At 33.9% G+C, this 21,878-nt stretch overlaps 1 protein-coding gene across 1 annotated transcript; it reads right to left on the bottom strand.

Annotated features, from left to right (window-relative positions):
* Positions 1-2,492: 2,492 nt before the first annotated feature.
* Positions 2,493-18,640, bottom strand: LOC147381886 (dynamin-related protein 5A). Its single transcript, XM_086429855.1, has 16 exons — positions 18,277-18,640; positions 16,108-16,171; positions 15,906-16,010; positions 15,476-15,577; positions 11,501-11,551; positions 11,316-11,377; positions 10,306-10,396; positions 9,953-10,017; positions 9,295-9,489; positions 9,000-9,119; positions 6,845-6,915; positions 6,472-6,697; positions 5,389-5,439; positions 4,016-4,244; positions 3,128-3,267; positions 2,493-2,767 (listed from the first exon to the last, which is right to left on the bottom strand). Exons 1-16 carry the CDS (start codon positions 18,403-18,405, stop codon positions 2,639-2,641), a joined length of 1,830 nt encoding a protein of 609 aa, XP_086285981.1. The 5' UTR covers positions 18,406-18,640; the 3' UTR covers positions 2,493-2,638.
* Between the last annotated feature and the right edge of the window lie 3,238 nt (positions 18,641-21,878).

The following is a 21,878-nucleotide window of genomic DNA, read 5'->3' as shown; positions in this document are numbered from 1 at the left end:
CCGGGGTTAAATTCGGTGGACAAATTTGTATTTATTAAATAAAAATATATTTATTAAACATAACAAAAATTCACTACAACCTTCCAGATTTCATGGAAAAATAAGAAAAAAAAAATTCAAAGAAAAAAAATATTGATTCAACTGGATGAAAGCTAGCCGTTCCAAATTTCTAATTTTGGGGAAAAAAATATTTTAGATTGTTTTTTCCCTTTATTATGCTATTTGGTATCAAATTATTCATTGAATAGGCAAATTTGTACTTGTTAAGAATGGGATGTATGTGGGCAAATGGTATTTGACCGATGGTCTGTTTAAATTGAATGTAATGATTATCATATCCAAAATTTTCAATATTAATAAATTTAATTCTTCTACTTACACGCTTGAGTTGCCTTATGTCTAGCACGGTAGATTAGGGAATGTTAATTATGGTTCTTTAAGAAGATTGACTAATTTAATATTGTTGTCTAAATTTATTTTTTTATATTAATCATAAATGTGAAATTTGTATGAAATCTAAATTTTTAAAACAATTATTCAAATCTATTGAAAGAAATTTTGAACCTTTAAATTTAATGTATAATTATCTTTGTAATCTAAAATATGTTCAAACTAGAGGAAGTAAAAAGTATTTTATTATTTTTATTAATGACAACACAAGATACAGTTATGTATATAATTTTAAAAGTAAGGATGAAACTTTTGACATGTTCATTATTTAAAAAAATGAGATTGATAATCAACTCAACAAATATTTTTTTTAAATGAATATATATTAATTTGACTTGCCTAAATCAACTAAGAATTCCACAAGTTGAGTCAACTCAATCAAACATTCAAGTTAGAGTCAAGTGTTCAAGTTTTAAAACTAATGTTCTAATACAACAAGTGGACAAAAGAAACCACTCCATAACATAGCCACCCAAGGCATTTTGATTCAGCCCACAAATATAAGGCTGTCAATGGATATTCGAAAATTCGAATTTGATTTGAACTCACATTTAAAATTTTGAATATTATTCGAAAAATTAGAATATCGAATTCGAATTCGGATGTGATTTTAGGATTCAAATAGATTTTGGATACGAATTCGGATGTTGCCGATTCATTAATATCCGATCCGATTGCCATACATAATAAATATATAAATATCTCTCTTTCTTTCTCTCTCTCTATACATATATAAATATTAATTAAGATAAGACAAGACAACTGTTTTCCTTTCATTTAAGATTTAAAACAATCATCTTTTCAAAAATCAAAGACAATTACTTATTTTTCACGGTTTCACTTACTATATTCAATTTAAACAATCATCCTTTCAAATTAAAAGAGTAAAGACAACTATTCATTTTCCACTTACACTCATCTTTTTCTCTTCGCCTTATCTCCCCTAAACGGTTAACAAACAATGACGGTATTTTTCTAACGATCAAACGACGACATACTCTCCAGCATAGGTAAATCTCGCTCTATCCCTTCTTTTTCTCTCTCCATCTCCAATCTCCAATCTCAACCCAAAAATCTTTGATTTTTCCCTTAAATCACGATTTTTTTAGGTTTTACTTGATATAGATTGAAGATGAATGGACTTGAGCAAATAACAAGAGTTTTTTAAACAAGTTGAAGATGAGGGATTTTGATACATTTTGAAGATGAAAATCTAGAGTTGAAGATGGCTGATTGTGCTTAATAAAAAATCAAGAGCTTCGCAACTACCTCTTCCATAAGTTCAATATTTTTTTTAAATCAAAGATTTTTTATTATTTAAATTTGAATCCAATATTTTCGAATATTCGATAATTCATTCGGATGTAAATTCGAATATTAGTTAGTAATATCCAATCGGATTCTAATTTGAATTTAGATATCCCTATTTTTTTCAGATTCAAATTCAGATATAGTACTATCCGATCGGATACCTATCCATTAACAGCCCTACACAAGTACAGGTATCAATGGGCCGAAACTGCCCGGACCTTAACTGGGCACCTTTTATTTAACCCAAAATATTAACTAAGACGTGTCCATTTATTAATCAGATTATGAGGTGTCAAGCCTTTAGAAAGATCAGTATACCTAAGCCCACTGTACACATACATGCCAGTTGCAGGCTGGTATTGTTTGCTCTTTGCACCTATGTTGTGTGAGTCCTTTTTTTAATTCATTTTAATTATTATCATAAATAATAAAATTACTTTCAAATAAGATTTAAAAAAAAAAAAAAACATTCTTCAGTCCAACAAATTTTTTTTATTAATACAATGATGTTAAGTCCAACAAGTCTCATTCTTTTTTTTTTTTCTGAAAATTTATCATCAGAATTAATTATTATTGTTAAAAATAGCAAAGTACAAAATTAGACACAAACAATAGTATTTCCTTCATGAAGAAAGCAAGATGGGAACCAAGATTCAAAACCATGTTTTGTAAATATCACAAACATGAGCTTAATATAAAAATGCTTCATATTAAGTTATAACACGGTAGCCTTAGATGAAAGTGATAATAAAAAATTAAAATAAAAAAATTGATGAAAAAACTACTGGCCCTTCGACCTCACGTGTGAATACAGCGAGATATGCTAGTTATTAAGAATGAAAGAATGGTGAAACTAAAGAAAGAATAAATACCCTTTCTACTTGGACCAGGCAACTAAGTCGATCTCTCCTTGAGCACTTCTGTATAATTCCAGCCTCTTTGCAAGGGCAGTCCTGCGCTCCATGACTGCAGGATCTTCGTCCAACAATGAAGCCAACTGCTTTGTCTGCAAAATAGAATTATGAAACAGTCAACTACACATTCTTCTTTCAATGCAAAACAATTCATTAGTAATATATTTTATCATTTCTGGAGCAAAGTTAGAATGTTTGTCCCTTGTTAAATTTTGAAGATCCATTGCCACAAAAGATGGGCACATTCTCTCGAAAATGGAGTTAAATTTGGTGAAAAGTATCAATCATAAGATGGGTCCCACATAATGGATCTCCTTTGTAATGACTTAATCATGGCCATCCATTTCATGGCTAAAAATCAATTGATTGGCCGATTTTTTTTAAAACAAGGCAATAGGTCTGATAAATTGAAATAAATAAGAATAGTGTACGAGAACTTAATCCATCCTCACCTCCCTTTTACCCAACTCAGTGAAGAAATGGTCAAGCAGGCTGCGTTTGGCTTCACGGACTTGACAATGAACTACAGACTTCGGAATGGAATTCCGCAGGGTCCCACAGACCATATTGACATAAGACAAAACATTTGTTCCTGTTCATTTTTCAGGAAAAAAAAAAAAAAGGAGAGATAACCATGATTACCATATCAGATACAACCAACAAAATCAGCCAGGCTTTAGTGTGATAATATTGAACCATGTAGGCGAATACTATAAGATGATGAGGCATTTTTATGGGACTAAGGACATTAAACGAAGATGTTTCTAATAGAATCAGAGTTGGATGATTAAAGTGGAGGTATACTTCTATAGTGCTATGTTACAGACGCATACCATTTAAATTAAAGGGAAATTTTTTATAAGACAATAATTAAACAAACAATGCTTCATAAGCTGAATGTTGGACAGTCAAGAAGCATTGTGTTAATAGCATTCAACAAAATGTAGGAGTAACTGATGTTCATTGAAGGCCAATTACAGTCCTAATTAGAAGGAATAAAAAGTTGGAAGTTCTAAAAGAGCAAGAGAGAGGCTCAAAAGAACGTGGATTGAGAAAATAACAAAAAATATGGCTCTGGACAGAATTGAATGGAGGAACAAGATTCATGTAGCCAATCCCAAATCTTTGGAATAAGGCTCCGATGATGATGGACATTAAATGAATTGTAGAAAATTTCAATGGATAAAATAACCGCAATACATTTAATGTCCCTAGCCCAATAAAAACGTCATTGGAAATAGTACCTCCTTATGAGCTAACTTGGCTGGTATATTGTGTATACTCTGCCATGACTTAATTTAGAATTTATAGAGGTTAGTAGATTTTGAGTAACTACTTACCTATACGCCTGAGATATGAATCATTGTATCTATCAAATATTGAATGTGTTGGGTTTCCACCCTTCTCAATATCTTGAGGAAGTTTTCGAAAGAAATCAACAGTCAGATAACCACACTCCATATCAACAAGTTTAAGAGTTGCCTTCTTGCTTTCATCCCTCATTCTGTCCAACGATTCACAAGCTGCATTTCCAACCTCCACTCTAAGGGTGGGATATTGCTTTAGCTCCTGTATACAACATTGAAAAGAAACCCAATTTCAGAATTCATCAAATAAATGAAAAATGCTGACAAGAAAAACAAAAAGAAAGGACAGAAAATACAATATAATGCCGTTCACCCTATTTATTCTAAAACACGAAGGACCTGTTTGGAGGGCAGAGTTGAAGCAATTTGAGTTGGAGTTTGGCTAGAGATGGAGTCAATATCCAATACAATGCTGAAAACAGTCACCACTGAGTGGACTGGGCAGCATGGGCAGAGCCAGAGTTCCAGGGGTGGAGTTGTAACTCCTTATATTTCGGTGGGAGTTGCAACTCTGCCAGACACCAAATATGAGTAGTTGGGGGCAGAAGGGGGTCTGAGAGGTTGCAATTCCAGGTACTTTGCAAAGTGAATCACTGGAGTTGCAACTCCAACACTCGCAACTTGACCTTCCAAACAGGCCCTAACGATTCTGCTTATGGAGATTTCTGAAAGGGCCAATAATCTATCCAGTTCTGACACAAGCCACCGAAGCAGCACAAAATTTGATGCTTCATGGCCTGTTTTTATGCTCTAATGCATCAGATACACAAAATTTGGGGAACTACAAATATATACATTTTTTTGTCATTTATTGTATTACACGACTGTCCCATAGGTCTTATCCATATCAATACTTCAGACATCATAATAAACATCTATGATTCAGAAAAGAGAGTAAAATCAACTAGATGTATAAGCTTTCCAATCATATAGATGAACGATGACAAAACTAACTGGTGGATTATCAGAAAAGGCACAAAACAAGGAAAAACAACCCCAAGATCTGGTCTCATCATCTTCAGAATTTCTTTTGTACATCCAAGTATGAAAAGAAATTCAAATTTGCTTTGTATTTTTGTCTAGTAAGCAAGCACTGGCTAAAACCAGAAAACCCTAAATGTGTCAGTTTTGTGATTCAAACTCCAAACCATGATACATTGCCTGAAAAATAGGTATTTGGCCATATCAAAATAGAAAAACTATATCTAATCAGTTACAATTAAAGGCAAAAAATTTGGTTATCAAAAAAAATTATAAGGCAAAAATTTTCATGTAGAAACTGTTTTTTTCCTATAACCCTGTTTCTATAAAAGTGAGGTCAACATTTATCATGTCGAGAGACATACCACAGTCTCACTTACAGCCTTGTGCACCAGCTCCTTCAGAATGGCATGAACCTGGGATCATGTAAAATGGAATTTCTGTTACAAAAAGTCTAGCAGTCCGTTGTGGAGTATATGCAGAGAGTAGAAGTTCCAATTAACAAAAAGAAAAAAGTAAGTGCACTATAAACCAGGAACAAGTACGGATCCATAAAAAACAGATATTTACATTCAATGCTAATCTTAAGAAAAGCGGAATCGAATGGAGGAACAGGATTCATTCACCTGAACCCAAATTTTAGAGAAAAGGCTTTTATAGGCTTAAGAAAAATGTAAGTGTAATTCTAGGAAAAACAACAGTAAATCATATCCAACAAAGTAGCAGTAGTGTTTTTCTTTCTATTTTTAGGTTTGGGGTAATAGCATGATTAATGACAGAACAAAACAATAATAATGCTCTATAAAACTGAATAAAATAGAGATAAAACGGTGAAAAATCTTAAGGAGAAGAGGTATTGAATTTTATGAATCAAAGGAAAGGAAAAAAATAAAGTCAAGCAAATTGTTAGATTGGAGCAATACCAAACAGTAGCGGATTGCAGGAACTCTTGTTAGCATTTGTCAACAAAACATTAGGAAAGAAAATACAAAATCACCTTCAAATGAAATCTCATAAATCATAAATGAAAAGGAGAGAAAAAATATAAGAATAGATCATTAGAATGGGCAGGTTCTATAGTGAAGAAAATCCCCAGAATATTTAAATTGTAAGACCAAGGAGGTGACAGCGATTGAACTTATGAGAAAAATCCTCACAACATTAGATTAAGTAGCTTTTATAGTTAAGAAAATCCCCACATTATTTTATGACGAAGGAAGTTACAAAAAAATTGAACTTAAATGTCACACTATTTTGGATGGGCAATCATCCAAGAAAACTGTGAAATATATGATTGATGCTACCTAATTAATGGAACTCCAACTGTTTGTTAATTTGAAACACAAGTCGATCAACAAATCACTAAAAATTATCAAGCATTTAAGCCAGTATAATTCTTGAATGCCCTACAAGAGTTAAAATTTAATCGAACCAATATCAATGCATACCGCGTCAACGGCTGCCTCTGCAGGACCTCTGATTGAAATTAAAGAAGATTCAATGAGACGGCGGTATCCTTGTTCAGGAGCTATCAGATGAGGCTGGTAACCATCTGCTTCAGTAATTAGCTTCCTTACATTCTCCATTGAAAGATGCTTGTCAAATTGCAACCTTTTTAGAGCTGCAGGAAATTGATTATCAAAAACATTGTAGATTTTATCTCCACCAGGGCGCCTGCTCACATCAAAGAAACATTAAATCCTAAGATTACTTCTCATATGGACATGAATGAATGCTAAAGCTTAAGAGGTATAACAAACCAAACGAGGTTCTGAGTTAAAGTAATAAATTGTGGAAAAATCGCAAAAATAGAACACATACACGCCATCAAGGTGTTCTTTGTATATTTGATCAAAAATACGGCAAATCTCCATGATCATGTATAACTTTCCCTGCATGTGATGAATAAGCCATCCCATAGTTCAGAAGTGACAGAGAAGATGCCAATTGCTTGAATGTGAAGATAAATATACATATAACAAGTGAAGATTGTGAGACTGAGCTCTAAAATACTGAGGAAGGTCATTTGTCAAAAAAATTGATTAAGATCTTGAATTTATACACGAGTTAAAATAACAACAACAACAACAACAACAATAATAATAATAATAGCGTTTTTAAGGAGTAAACATTTTCTGACTTGCCAGAATAAGAAATTCAATGCAGGTCAGTATAAAATTATATAAAAACATTTGAAAAACGGAAGAGAGGATCAAGGAGGAGGTGGTCAAATTCTACTCTAGCTTGTAGCTTGAGCATTTCAAAAGAAGATAGAGAGAGAGAGACCTAAGCATTGCAATTATAGACCAGGTCTTAACAACTTGGATTTTGATGGAATTAGTAAGGAGTTGAGTGCTTAATTGGAGAGAGTGGTGAGGAGGTGCTCTTGCATTCAATGGGTAACCTAGAAGGGCATAAGCCTCACAAACCAGATGGGATCTCTATTACATTCTTTAAGGTTGGGGGCAATTAGGGGTGATTTTATGTAAGTAGTGAAAAAATTCCAAGAGGAAGCATATTTTGACGAGTTCAAATAGCACTTCTATCAGTACCTAAGGAGGGGTCGAAGGAGATCAGACACTTGTCCTGTAATTTTGGCGGGAAGTATGTACCAAATAAATAATAATAGCTAAAACTTTGGCAGCTAGACTCAAGGAAATGACGGATTTTGTGATTTCCTTGAACATGGTGTGTTTGTGAAAGGGGTCAGATTTTACATGAGGATCTCATTGCCAATGAGCTTATTGATTCCAATGTTAGAACGGGGGAATCTGGCTTGGTACTCAATCTAGATGGAGAAGGCATATGACCATGTTATTTATAGGCACAAAAGACTATGAGATGACGTAAGGTGGAAAGCATAGTCAATGGGAGAAGGGGCAATTACATCATTTCACAGTCTTTTGTGACACTAGGGCAACAAAGAAGGGGCTAGACTTTTCTATCTCTATCTATTTTTCTCTCATGTATTGTATATCTTGTAATAAGGGGGCTCACCCTCTCCCTCACATGTATTGTAGATTTTGTAATACCTTCGAGAATTGTAGAAAGGCTCTTCGGAGCCCGAGGACATAGTTCGGAATTTGGACGAACCCCATGAACAAATCTTGTATTGTACTCTCTCTCTCTCTCTCTCTCAGTACTTACGGCACCACACTCAAACCTTAGCTAAGGTATCACTCACCTAAGACGCCATAGGCTAGGACCGCACAGACACAATCAAAACTCAACGTAATAACTACACTAAACGGCCATGAAACGTGATTTAGGAGAGGTGGGACTAACCTAAGTACCACTTGGCACGTGACATGCGCAAAGATCTTATTTTTCGTGTACATAACAAAAATTGGGCATCGACAAGGTTCAAGAGTGTGAGTAAGATCCTATTATATCCCATCTTAAGTTTCATAATAAGAGATTTCTTTTGAAAGCATCTCATTCTCAGTTAAGATACTTAAGATATGGTGTTAGGTTAGGTGCCATCAATATACGTATGTCTTACTCCTGGTGAAATCTATAGATCCAGGGCAACTTGGGGTCCACTCGTGGAAAGATTTGAGAGGAGGCTAGAATCTTGGAAGAAAGGGTACTTTTTGAAAGGGAGTGAGCTTACTTAGAAGCACTTTGTCTAGTCTACTTATTCTTTTCTTATGCCTGTCTCAATTCCAAGGGTGTAGCTATTAGGCCCAAAAGGTTGACCAAGGATTTCTTGTGGAGAGGTTTGGGAGATGAAGACTAGCACCACTTGGAGGAATGGAAAATTGTGTTCTCTAAAAAGAAGAAGAAGAAGAAGGGAGTTTGAGGGGAGAATTCTTAAAGATATGAACCTTTGCATTATTTTTCTTGAGATCTTTCACTTTAATAAGTATTCAAAATTAACAATTGGAAGAAGAAAAAAAAACTAGAAGAAAAATTAAGCAGCTGAGACTCTAGAACGCACAACAAGAACAAGGACACAACTTGAAACGACACTTACTCCGGCGTCAGCAGCAATAGGCTTCCCTAGACGGCTCAATTCCAATTCCAGCTCAATAATACTTTTATTAATGAGGGATTGAATGCCTGGAATGCGAGACTTGATTACAGTTTCCAAGTGCTGCAAAAAATAACCATTACAATTAAGTTAGGTGCTGAATGAACTAACATAACTTACAAAAGTATACAATTATAGATTACGGAGCTCAAAATTGAAACCAATATTTCAAGCATTTACCATTGTGGTCCCCGCAAATTAAATTGCATAGAGAATTCCACGTAGTGAACTAATGTACCTTTGAAAGCATCTTCCCTAGATGCTCAGAACCCATCCTGTGAACTAGATGCTTGTACTCTGGACTATTTGCAAAATACTCCCGCTCTCTACGTCGAGCAGCAATCATGTCAACACTCTTGTTAATATCAGCTTGAGAACGATTAACAACACCAATCCAAGGGAACTGTAGGCGATAGGATTTTCCTTCCAATATCTAAAACCCAAATAATGCCAGTTAAAGCACAGTCCTGTAGCATAGGGAAATACTCCAAGACCATAACAAGATGTAGAGCTCGTTTGGATACACTTAAAAAAGTAACTTTTTGGATACACTTAAAATGTAACTTCTTTACTTTTAAAAGTTGAAAAGTTAAAAAGGTTATTTAAAATTACTTTTAAGAAGTAAAAAAATCTAAACTTTTTAAAAAGAGAAAGAAAAACTACTTTCTACTTTCCAAAAGAGTATTTTCTCCCGCAGTTACTTTCTACTTTGTATCCAAATGGGCCGTAGTCTTGGTAGAATAGGTAAAACTTCCATCTCTCTAATGAAACAAGAAAGGAAAGTTTGCTAAAACAGAACAACAAAGCATCTTCATTTTTTTAAGTATAGATTCCATTAAAAGAGAAAAGCATCCTCATTTAATCACGGGGTTTGGAAAAACAGTAAGCTAACTTACCTCAACTGCATCAGTACCCTTATCCATAAGATCAATCTTTGTCAAGACTCCAAATGTCCTCTCTCCTGAAAAATGGGGAAAAAAAAAACTAAGAATCAGCACTGGTTACAGGTCAGAAACTATCCATGGTTACATCTTGTACATGTAATCTACTAGATTCTCAAAAATTACAAGCCTAGTCTTAAGAATTTCACTACTTTTTTAAGGATAGAAATAGTTCACATATTGGAACACATATACAAGATTTTTTTTTTCTTTTTTTGGTTGGATGCAGCCAAGCCTGAAACAAGACTAGTGAAATGCAATAAGAAAAGAGGTCTGCAAGAATAGAAGACAAAGTTAAGAAACAGTACCTTTAGGGTCTACTTCACGAGAGATCTTAATTGCATCAGAGGTAGCAAGATCTTGATTCGCAGGTGAAATTGCTAGAATAATACAATTGGGCTGCGACATAAAGTAGACAGCCAAACAAACCAAGGAATGTCCCATTAAATGCATATGCTCAAAGGAAAACTCCGTAGCAGAAAAGAGAAAATGACCACTAGCATAAGAATATATAGAAGCATTTCATATAGCACTGACCCAAACCTCTAGTTTCTAGCAACAAAGATACGTTCACTAGGAACATTAATATGGATGGCACGAAATTAAAGATATGGAGTATAGGAAAAGAGAGGTCCACCGTCCACAAACATGGAAAACCGATTGTTCAGACACTAAAATGATCTTGAACTGAAGAAATATAAAGATCAGAAAGTCTGCATTTACTATAACATACAAGCTTCAAAGGAATATGGGCTATGATCTTGAACTCAAGAAATATAAAGATCGGAAATTCTGCATTTACAATAACATACAAGCTTCTAAGGAATATGGGGTTTCAATTTGTTTGTCAAGTACTCAAAGGTCATATCTGGGATTCAATGATGAACATACCACCTTTTATCTTTTGATAGGATACATAATACTGGGAACAAGTATAATTTAGCAGATTCGCAATTATAACGCATAACAGAAAAATATATGAAGATGTAATTGATGCCTTGTATTTTACCCAAACGATATCACAACTGTATTTATCATACTCATAAGTGACTAGAAGGTTTTTCTGATGGTGTTGCTTCTAATGCATTTGAACCCCTGGATTCAAGAATAATAATCTCTTATAATTTAAATACCCAGGGAATATGCATTAGTAACCAGTCTCTTTAATATGTAGAAAATTGCTCGATTGCTAATAGTCATATTACATATTGTAGTCAACAATTTCTGCATAGCAATACAAGCACAACATTTAGAACCGGCATGTCAATATCTCTAGTCATATAATCAAACAAATTTCATGATGTATAGTGGAAACTACCTTTTCGATAAATGAGCGAACCATGTTTTCAATGTCCTGCACAATGTTGTCAGATTGACCATCTATAGTTCACCAGTTAATTAGTCAGTATCATGTTAAAGTATTCATTAGAAAGAAAATTATGGGGGGGGTAAGATATAACGATGGCGGACACGCCAAAAATCTAAGAAATGCATATTACTTACCAACAGCTACTTTTGTAAGCCCGGGAAGATCGATCATAGTCAAGTTGACAACTGTCGATAAATCAAACCATCATCAGAAAAAAGAAAAACTAAATAAATATTCAGTAAAGAATATACTAAGTCTTAGGCACATGAATCCTGAAGTTATACTTCATATTATGCACAAAATCTTGAGAATTGAAAATAGACATTGGTGAGGCGACGGAACTCAAGTGGGGATATCACTTCTTATAGGCATAGTTGCCAATTAAGGGAATAGCTGTGTGGAAAGGTGGGAGAAACGGAAATGTGATATGACCCTTAAAAAGTATATACCTGAAAACTAAAAACACGAAACAAGTAGGAAGCTTTGGCAGCATTGGTTCACAAGACTTGCACTTCAAGTGGAAACTCATTTTCCTGAAAGTGAGTTTTCCATGAAATCATTTATAAGGAATTTGTTTTCTTGACGTTTAGTCGAGTACAAGAAAAGGATGGAAAACAATTCCACCACAACCAAATCATGAAACCGACTGGGACCCTAATGTCTAAAACCATATCTAACTCGTATCCCAACCCAAGTCGGCTGGGTAGAGTCAAGTTTGCTAAAAGACATCTAGAGGAAGCACAACTCATACAGTTTATTTATAAGTTGGATCGTTCAACCCATTTTGTCCACTGGGGAGAGATGTTGGCGAGTGTCTCAACCTTCCAAATTGACAAAAAGAATGAAGTGGGCATTAAAGGAACAAAACTTCCTTTGGTTTTTAAAGTAGTCGTTTATATTAACCCAGTCCCCTTTTGGGAATCAGCTTCCATTTCCATCTCTTTTCAGTTCCATTTGTACACAACATTAGGAAAGGTTAGTTTTCTAGGAAAATGTTGGCTTCCCTCCACTTACTACAAACCAAAGGCAGCCGTTAGGAGAAATGGGTAGGAAACACATAAGATACAACATTCAAAGGCTATGGATCTTTGTTTGGCTTCCTCCAAGCCATTTTTAGTCTAATAAATCTTTAAATATATCCACTAGTTGAACAATTGGATAGGTATGAATGAGCATTATCTAATATCCCCTTTAGCAACTAAGCCCTCACGAACCCTAGAAAGGAGATCCCAATCAAAGTCACCAAAGTCGTCGACTTTTTCAAAAAATCGTGTTTAAATCGTGATTTTAAAGGCTAACGATTAAATCAAGACTTTTTGAAGAAGTCGTGATTTAAACAAAAGTCACGTTTTAATCACTATTTAATCCCAACTTTTTGAAAAAGTCACGATTTAAACACAAAAAATGTGAATTTTTTTTTTCTAAGCAAGCTATTTTAAAAGGGTTTTTTCAAAGACCATTTATTCTTAAGTTTAAAATAGAATTTGATGATATAAATGATAACACCACTTAGTAGAAAAAAATATATTGTCTTAACACTATTTCGATTTTCTCTCGATTTTTTCGTTTTTTTTTTTTTCAACTTTTGCCCTTGCCGACTTTTCCCAAACCCCAACTTGGTGACTATGATCCCAATTGGTACCTGTTGAGTAATCTCAACAGCACAGCTCCCATGAAGAGAAAGTTTAGGCAAATTCCCCTTCTTGGTTCTATCACAACCAATTGGTTGATAAGTAGTACTCTTATCTAGGGTAGGGAAGGCAGGTCATCGAAGCTATCAAGGGCGGCTGTGGCGGGTATAGCTGAGAGCCTGGTTCAGCTAGAATAACGTTAGTAGGGAAGATTTTAGTATACAACTATCAATAGATAGGGGAAACAGCCCAAGAGGCTGTATCAAAAAGGACAGCACCGAGCGAGTCTAGCTTGCATCTCTTTGTAGTGAATTCCCCTTTTGATTCAAGGAGAGCAGCATGCTTCAAAGCCCATCTAGAGAAGTCAGAGAACTAGGTCAAGATCTCCACTTTTGGTTTTTTATTGTATTAATCTACATTTTTTTCTATTGAAATACACAAGATACATACACCATGTCCAATTCCACAAAAAGAACGCAAAAATGCTATTTTACATACATCATGAATGCAAAAGAAACAGAGACACAAATAAAATAAAAAGGAAAGACAAGGTGTAAAATCTAAAATAAATTGAAAAGCATTTCTATTGATGGACTGTTGATTGATGTGAAGAACCACTTCTTAAATTGGAATAATGCATTTTTTATATTAAATTTGGTATAACACATACATACGTCCAATCCCATGATAAAGCCAAGGTGTATAAAATCTAAAATAAATTCAAATGCGTTTACATTGCATTATGCATAAAATTCTCAAACATTACTCATAGCTTTTCATGAATGTTTCTTAGACAATTCTTTTAGCATTTCTCGTTGCTTTCCCCAAAGTTTCCCGCATATTTCCTACTGTTACCTATACATTTCGCAGACTCAAGGAAACTAGATCGCACCTATTTTCCAAACACAATTAACATCTAGTCATCAACCATTGCGGGAAATGCATCCCCCCGCTTACTACCGTTCTAGTTGCAAATAGTCGAAGACAGTAACTTCAATCTTGCATATACAAGTGAAGCACATCTAAAAAACTATTAGCAGACAAACTTTTTATGGAGGAAACACTAAACTTGGAAGTAACCAAAGCATAACTGCCTTGCCCTTGTTCAATGTGCTCTACCTATGAATCTCCACTGAAAAGGGATCAAAGAAGTGGACAGATATGGGTAGTCATACAAATATGAGAGTTTAGTGACTTTTCAAGAGAAGGGGAAAAGTAAAAAAAAGCTACTCCAAGCAGAGTTCGTTTTGGAGACATCATGGGCGTGTTTGGATACCAGGAGCAAAACTACTGTTCCAAAGAGCAGGTGCTGGAGTACTCTGTGGAGGAGCTGGAAAAGTAATTATGTGCAGAAAGGGCGTTTGGCAATCAACTCTGTAAAGTACTGGCAGAAATACTTTTGTACTAGAAGTCTGCTTGGGAACCATACTGACTTCTAGAAAAAAGACCAGAATACCCTTATATTATACTAGTTACTGTTTTTTGCTTTTTAATATCATAATATGCCTTCAAACTATACTGTTTTTGACATTTTAACTATAAATATTAATATAATATAATATGATATTTTAATTATTAAATATTAATATAATGTGTTTAAAACGGGAGTATTTTCGTAGAAAATTAATAAAACAGGGTATTTCGGTAAAGTTAGGGGTATTTCGTAGAAAATTAATAAAGTTAGGGGTATTTCGGTAAAATGAGCCGTTAGAATATTACTCCCCGCAAGATGCGAAATTGAGAAGTAGGTTTTAACGACTTTTTCATAAAGAGCAATTTTTTGCTCTTGCGCGGAGTAATTCTTCGAAAAAATTGTTTATCTAAATTATCCAAACGACTTCTAACTCCCCGCAAGAGTCAGAAGTAGCCAAGGAGTCCTATCCAAACGCCATCCATATTTCCATGAAGGGTACAAGTGCTTTGAGGATTAAACTCTAGGTGCATCCCGTACCAAAGGGAAAAGGTAAAGAAGAAGAAAAAAATGATCACATCACGAAGAGGTAAAAAATTAATATGTGGCCCACAAATGTAATCATGAGTCCAAAGTGTGACTGGCAACATACCACGAGATTTAACCAAAGTGTGACTGGCAATATACTTTTGAGATGGAAACAAACATAGCTAAAATATAGGAAATTGGCAACATAATACATGATTCAAGCAAAAATAACAGAGATGGAAACAAACAGGGCCAAAATATAGGAAGCATAGAAGCACTATGTTTACCAGTGTAGATTTTGAATTTCTAGAAACATGCTTAAGTAATTCAGGATTGACCTACACAAATCACTGATATTGCAAAATAAACAAGTCCAATGGTTTCCTCAAAGACTAAGAGGACCATCCCCTAAGGCAAGTCTCCAATAACTCCTGCAATTCATGCAATCCATACAAATAAATACTCAAATGAACTAGTTCCACATTGAGGTGGAGATAAACGAGAACAGTAACCAAATGGAATCCACATCACAATCTCACCATTAGGAGAATAGATACTAAGATGAATTGGAACAGTAGAGATTTGTTTGGTGCGGCCTGTCTCTCTATCAGTCTCATCAGAGATCTCCTTCCTCACAGCAGCTACATAAATATCATTATGATTAGCACGTCAGATGGAAATAAAAAAATCTAAATGGCAGATCAACGATATAGATACATAAAATCCACACAAATGGAATGAACTAATACAAATAGATACACTATCAAATGAATACTTAACACTGACATGAAGATTAGCATGTGAGTTGAATATTGAATCCAGAAACTATAATACAGATATACAGTATAATTGGGATTATAACATGTAATGGAAAACTTTGAAGTGCCGATGACAATTCTAGAAATCAAAACTCATAATTAACAAAGAATAGAAATTGATTGCATCATTTTTTGGACAAGAAAAATTTACCAAAATCAGTGAACCTCTTTCTCGGGAGATGAAGGAACTCTGCATATTCTCTTCCCTCATCAATCTTATGAAGCTGTAAAACAAGTGGTCGTCGAGTAACAATTCCTGCAGAAATTTTGTTTGCATCACTCCCCAATGTTTAAGAAAAATATGTGAGAAGGGAAAAGGGTAATAACATAGATGTAAGGTTTCCATAGATTACCAGATCCACGAGGCAAGAAGTCCTTTCCAACAATGCTTTCCAACACAGAAGACTTCCCAGAGCTCTGTATAACATTATGAAGGAAACCAAATAAAAGTTTAACAAGTTTAACAAGGACGCAAGGAATTCTAAAATTTGACAGAAATCATACTTGACATCAATAATTTTCTTTTGCTTTGGTCCTATCAAGCATCAATTAGAAGCATGGAACAAAATCCAAAGTACTACCCCTCCCAAGTCCTAGTACTACATTTAAAAAAACCATGTGAGACAATTATGGTCAATGATATTCAACTTCTAAGGAAATTTCTGAGAGATTAAAAACTTCAATTACTTTACATGATCTAGAGTATCCAAATAAAGAGAATTTATTATGCAAATACCTAGATCTGCAAATTGAACTGCCAACATCCATTCCCCTCTCAAATCACAATATTAGTCAAATTTACCAATAAACCACCAATTAAGTTTGCCAAACAAGCCTATTTACATAAAATTTGAAAAAGAAAACCAGAATTCTAATCTATCAATAACTTGACCAATCCCCGCCAAATCATAGTGAAAGAAGCAACTATGGCGCTAATCTTGTGTGCCAGCAAACAACTCTAAGCTGAATGATTACAGATAGGTAGTGTGGACTACAATAACTACTTTTCTCACCTCACCCACTTTAAGGCGAGTGAAGAGCCCTGCAAGGTGACAACCCCGAAGACCCTTCCAGGTACATTGTAAGTGCAACTGCCAACCACCTTCCTTACTCCTTCCTAGAACTCTAACTGATGAGGTTCCTTACTCCCCCCTAATCTTTGAGCATGCACCATGCCATCCTACAGGTTCCCCAACATCACTCCATAAAACTCCCATAAAAACTCACTTTTCCTAGAGAAATGTTTGTATTTCATGGAGGATAATATGATTTCTACAACACTGCAGACAATGGCCAAGCCTTCAAAAATATCACAACTTCCCAATAAATGGCTGTGATTCACTCAAATCCAACGAAAGGAAATAAGAAAAATAATAGCAATTCCATAATTACTTTGATTAAAGAAAACAATAACAGTCTTTGGCGACTAAATATGAGCAAAAAACTATAAGGAGTATCTTCTAAGTACATGACAATGTGAATTTTCCGAGAGAAAAGTTGAATACCCAATATGCAGATGTGATCCTCATTCCCAAAATTAAAAACTCTGAAATTTGATCAAACATTGGGAAAAAACAACTCTATTAATTATTGAAAACTAAATGCATTGGGGTGATGATGACAAAACAAAAATCTCCTCATAAACGTGATCAAGGCAATAGAAGATCTATGAAAGATCAAGTCGCCAAACTAATTTTACAAACCCAGGCACAATAGTAAACTGCAATCCAATCTTGACAGATCAATGGTAAAATTTTGTGCCGGCAAAAGGACTTGCAGAAATTCCTGATGCACCCTTCAAGAAGGCTGATAAAACAAAAGTCAACCTAAAGTTCCACCTGAATCACTAAAACCATGAAGTACAAGAGTACAATCATCTGAGAACAAATCTAGATCCCTAAGAGATGATTCCAACTAAAACCGACACAGGTACTACACAAGGCAGGGAAATTCAATGAAATCTTGAGAAAAGAGACCGAACACAGTCAAGTTCAACAGAAGTACACGAAATGTGAAATATTAATCCAAAAAAAAAAAAAACAGCTCAAATTAAAGAAATGGGATTCAAAACAGAAAATTTCAAAGGCTTTAGATCAGTAAAACCAAAAGACAAGAGATAAGATCAAAAGAACTACGGAAACAACCGAATGAAATGACAAGATCCTTCAATAGAATCCTAAAGATCTCCATCATCTGAGTTCACAAATACGGCAGAACGAGATAGAATGATTCCAACTAAAACCGACACAGATACTACACAAGGCAGGGAAATTCAACGAAATCATGAGAAAAGCGCGCCAAATAAAATCAAATGCAACAGAATTACACGGAATTCGAATATATATTAATCCAAATCCGCAAAAAATAAAAATAAAAATAAAAAACTAAACTTTGAGCTCAAATTAACAGAAACGAGATTCAAAACAGAAAATCAAAAAAGCGACAGATCAATAAAAACCAAAATAAGAGATCAACAGATCAGATCCTTCAATAGAAACCTAAAATTGAGATTAGGATCAAACCTGTCCTCCAACAACAGCTATAGCAGGCAACGAATCCCATAAAGTCGGCAATGCGCTCTCTTCTCCGTGGTCACCTAGAGCGGTACAAGCTCTCTGCAACTTGTTCACCAGACTAATCAAATTCTCCATTGTTGATCTACTCCTTCCTTGAAAATTTCTTAGAAAATCAAATGGAATGTAAGATCTTCGAGACTCATACGTTGAAACCGAGACAAATTTCGATCGTATTCAGGTGAAATCTTGTCAATTTGGACGAAAATGTAGATCGGGAGTGATACCAAAGACAGATCCGTGAAACCAGCCTTGCTCACCCCACAAGATAACAGGTGTAAATGGATTTAAGAATTGAAAGAGAGAGAGAAATGCGAATGAACCGCGTCTTCGCCTTGTTCGCCGTTATATTTGAAAGCGGGTGATTTATACATACCCCTCCATGTTTTCGTTAATATTTGAGACACCCTATGTGTTTTCAAATTGATGACAAGCACCCTTGACCTTCGTCTTCTGTTGTTGATTAATACTAAGCGGTAGTTAGTTGGAGTTGGAGTTGTCGACGTTCGGAATTCAGTCGATGTATTGTTTGCATTTGACTGAGATCCGATATGACTCTTTCATCACTTGGAAAATATTATCATATTCAATAAAATTCGATCGAGTTAGTTGGGATTTTTATATTTTGATAAAAATATTTTATTTTTGATCAGTTAAATATTTATTATCTAAAATAAATATGATTTTGTGATGAAATATATTCTAATATTCTAGGGCTTAAAATGGGTTGGGTTCCGGTCTGATCTAAGTATAACTATATCCGGATTTTTTATTTGGATTTGGATCTAAATCCAACTCGAATCTTATTAACTAAAATTATATCTGAACCATATTAATTATACTATGTTCGAATCTGGATTAGACCAATTGATTTACTTGACTCGCGTCGAACAATTTTGGACTGTTCAACATTTTTTTTTGTTATATTTATTTCCTATTTACTATAATATTCATTTTTACTATTATTATTTTCTAAGAATCCATGTTATGTTAAAGTAGTAGGTAAAAGATATTTTGCAAAGTAAAAAAAAATAATTTTCAAAGTAATATATCATTTGGATCTAGGCGAAAATAGGGTTGGATCTGTATCTGATTGGAATATAACTTGGATTAAGACACAACAACCCATATTTTTATTTGAATCTATTCAATTTTTGGGATTAAAGATTTTTGCCTGGAGTTGTAAATCCCACCTATATAGGTAGGAATTGTAACTCCTATAAAAATGGGAGTTGAAGATCTTTATAGAGTTGCAATTCCATGAAATTGATGAACCAAAACAATCAATAAGAATTTTAAGGAGAGAGTTGTAACTTAACTCCCACTAACTGCCATTTCCAAATATACCCAATGCTCTCATCTTCAACCATTTAAAGGGAAACACCTTTTATTCTTTATGGCAGATTTACCAAAACATGCACAACATTTAGAATATTTACCAAAACGGTACATTGTAGCAATTAATTTTGAAAATGGTAAATTTACCGTTTTTGAAATTAATTTTTTTTAACAAAACGGTAAAAATAGTAAAATGTATTTTTTTTTATACCGAAAATGCCCTTTTTTATTTTTTGACTGAAATTACGAAAATAAAATTGATTTTGGTAAAAAAAAAAATTATAAATACATATGATTGTTGGATTACCGAAAGAGAGTGAATCTTTTTAGTTGGATTTTCATTTTTTTAAGGTAAAAATTGTAAATATATATGTAAAACAAAAAAAGGGTATTTTCGCCAAAAAAAAATTTTTTTACTATTTTTACCGTTTTGATAAAAATATTAATTCCGAAAATGGTAAATTTACCATTTTCGAAATTAATTGCTACAGTGTGCCGTTTTCGGAATTAATTTCGAAAACTCTACCATTTTGATAAATTATTCATTATTTTAAGAGATGCTATTGCTCCACTAATTTTTATGTAAATCACCAAAGAGTTGCACACAGTTAGTGTGGCGTTAGTAAAAGTTGGTGTGGCAATAGTAACTCCATTTATTTTTCTACCAAAATCAGCAATGTTCAAGCTCTATAACGTCTACATAAATGATATTTTGTTTTTAATTTAGTTCACCTTCAATGCTCGTATGAAGGTAATGGCATCCATGTCGTTTTTATTAATCTTTTTAATAGAAGACTGATATTCTCCACAACGTGGAGGGGTATCTTAAAACTCTCTAAAAACTTAATATGATATAAGGTAAATTGTCATCCCTAGATTAACTTGGAATTGTAATAAAGTTTGGATTCAATAACCATTAAATGGAGCATAAATTGGTAAAAGTTTTGTTGAAGTCTTAAAGATAGGGAAATTTTCAAGAAATACACAAATGATGTTTTTGTGTTTCTTAGCAAATCTCTCACTGCTTTTTATTGTCATATTCACCACAATTTTATTTATTATTGAACTTATTACTTTTTATTTATTATCGAGTTTTTTTCGATAAAATACATGAAAAGAAGATTGACTAAAAACTTGAGATGATGACTTGGTTAGATGATTTTAAACCAAAAGAATCATTCTTAATCGATTTTCATCTAAAAACGAAGAAAATAAGTGAAAAAAAAACCTAATTTTTTGCATACGTCTTCAAAATATTTGTAAAAATCTTTAAAAATGACTTTTTCTTTCTTCTTAAATCCTTTTCGATATATTAGAGTCTCAAAAACTTGATTGAGATGTTAAAAATCTAAATTTTTTAGATGAAAACGATGAATTTAAACGGTTGGGACATTCAATTGTGAGAAATGTAAGAAATGGGATTTAGAGATTGATTAAAAATAAAAATTTTACCAAATGGACTATAAAAAGAGATCTTAAAACTTAGGGGCTAATTAGAAATAACTCACTTTGTCATGATCCTTTAATTAATTTTTCGAAAAAACTTTGGCAAAAGAGTAAAAATATTATCATATCCCTTAATTGATAGATTAATGGTTGATTGATTCATCATTTCTTGCATTTGTTAGAATTTTTTATAAATTTTTTGACAAAAATCGGAGGATTTTGTGACTATGACCTGAATGTTATTAAAGATTGATGTATTCACATGATTTTTAAACTCGGTATCGTATCTCGTCTCGTTGAACTCCAATACCGAGTCGTCTCGGACAAGTTTTTCTATACGTTTGAGACGTCTCGGGAGATAACTCAAAAAATATAACATGAGACATAAACTCGATCAAAAAAATGATTTTGTGAGTTGGTCTCTTTCATCTCTGATACCGAATTAACTCGGGCGATACATCTCGGTATCGGACGAGTTTAAAAACCTTGTGTAATCGTCTCTAGAAGAATCTAACGTCCCACTACTATGAAACTGACTGAGTAGTCTCGGCAACGCCAACACCGTCCATTTTCAAATTATTTTCTGTTGTAATTTGTATTTTTGTGCGTCCGGTGTTTGTGATCTTTATATCTGACACACAGATGCGACCGCAAGGAAAGAAATTCTAAGTCCGTTGATACCAGTCATTTGACCAAATTGCCCCTACTCTTACAACAAAAAAGAGAACAGTTTTTTATGACAAATATGAGTTTGAACTTTGAAGAAT

Source organism: Akebia trifoliata, unplaced genomic scaffold (assembly GCF_017979445.1).
Source record: "Akebia trifoliata isolate Shusen 1 unplaced genomic scaffold, ASM1797944v1 Contig00203, whole genome shotgun sequence".
Classification (NCBI taxonomy): Eukaryota; Viridiplantae; Streptophyta; class Magnoliopsida; order Ranunculales; family Lardizabalaceae; genus Akebia; species Akebia trifoliata.
Note: the sequence above shows the minus strand (reverse complement) of the source record. Positions and strands in the feature narration are given on the sequence as shown.

Excerpts from the sequence above, each read along its gene's own strand:
- LOC147381886 (XM_086429855.1), bottom strand. The coding sequence starts at position 18,405 with ATGGAGAATTTGATTAGTCTGGTGAACAAGTTGCAGAGAGCTTGTACC. Across the intron at positions 9,490-9,952 it reads AGGGTACTGATGCAGTTGAG|ATATTGGAAGGAAAATCCTA; the intron begins GTAAGTTAGCTT and ends TTTGGGTTTTAG. Across the intron at positions 6,916-8,999 it reads CTATTGCTGCTGACGCCGGA|GGAAAGTTATACATGATCAT; the intron begins GTAAGTGTCGTT and ends CATCACATGCAG.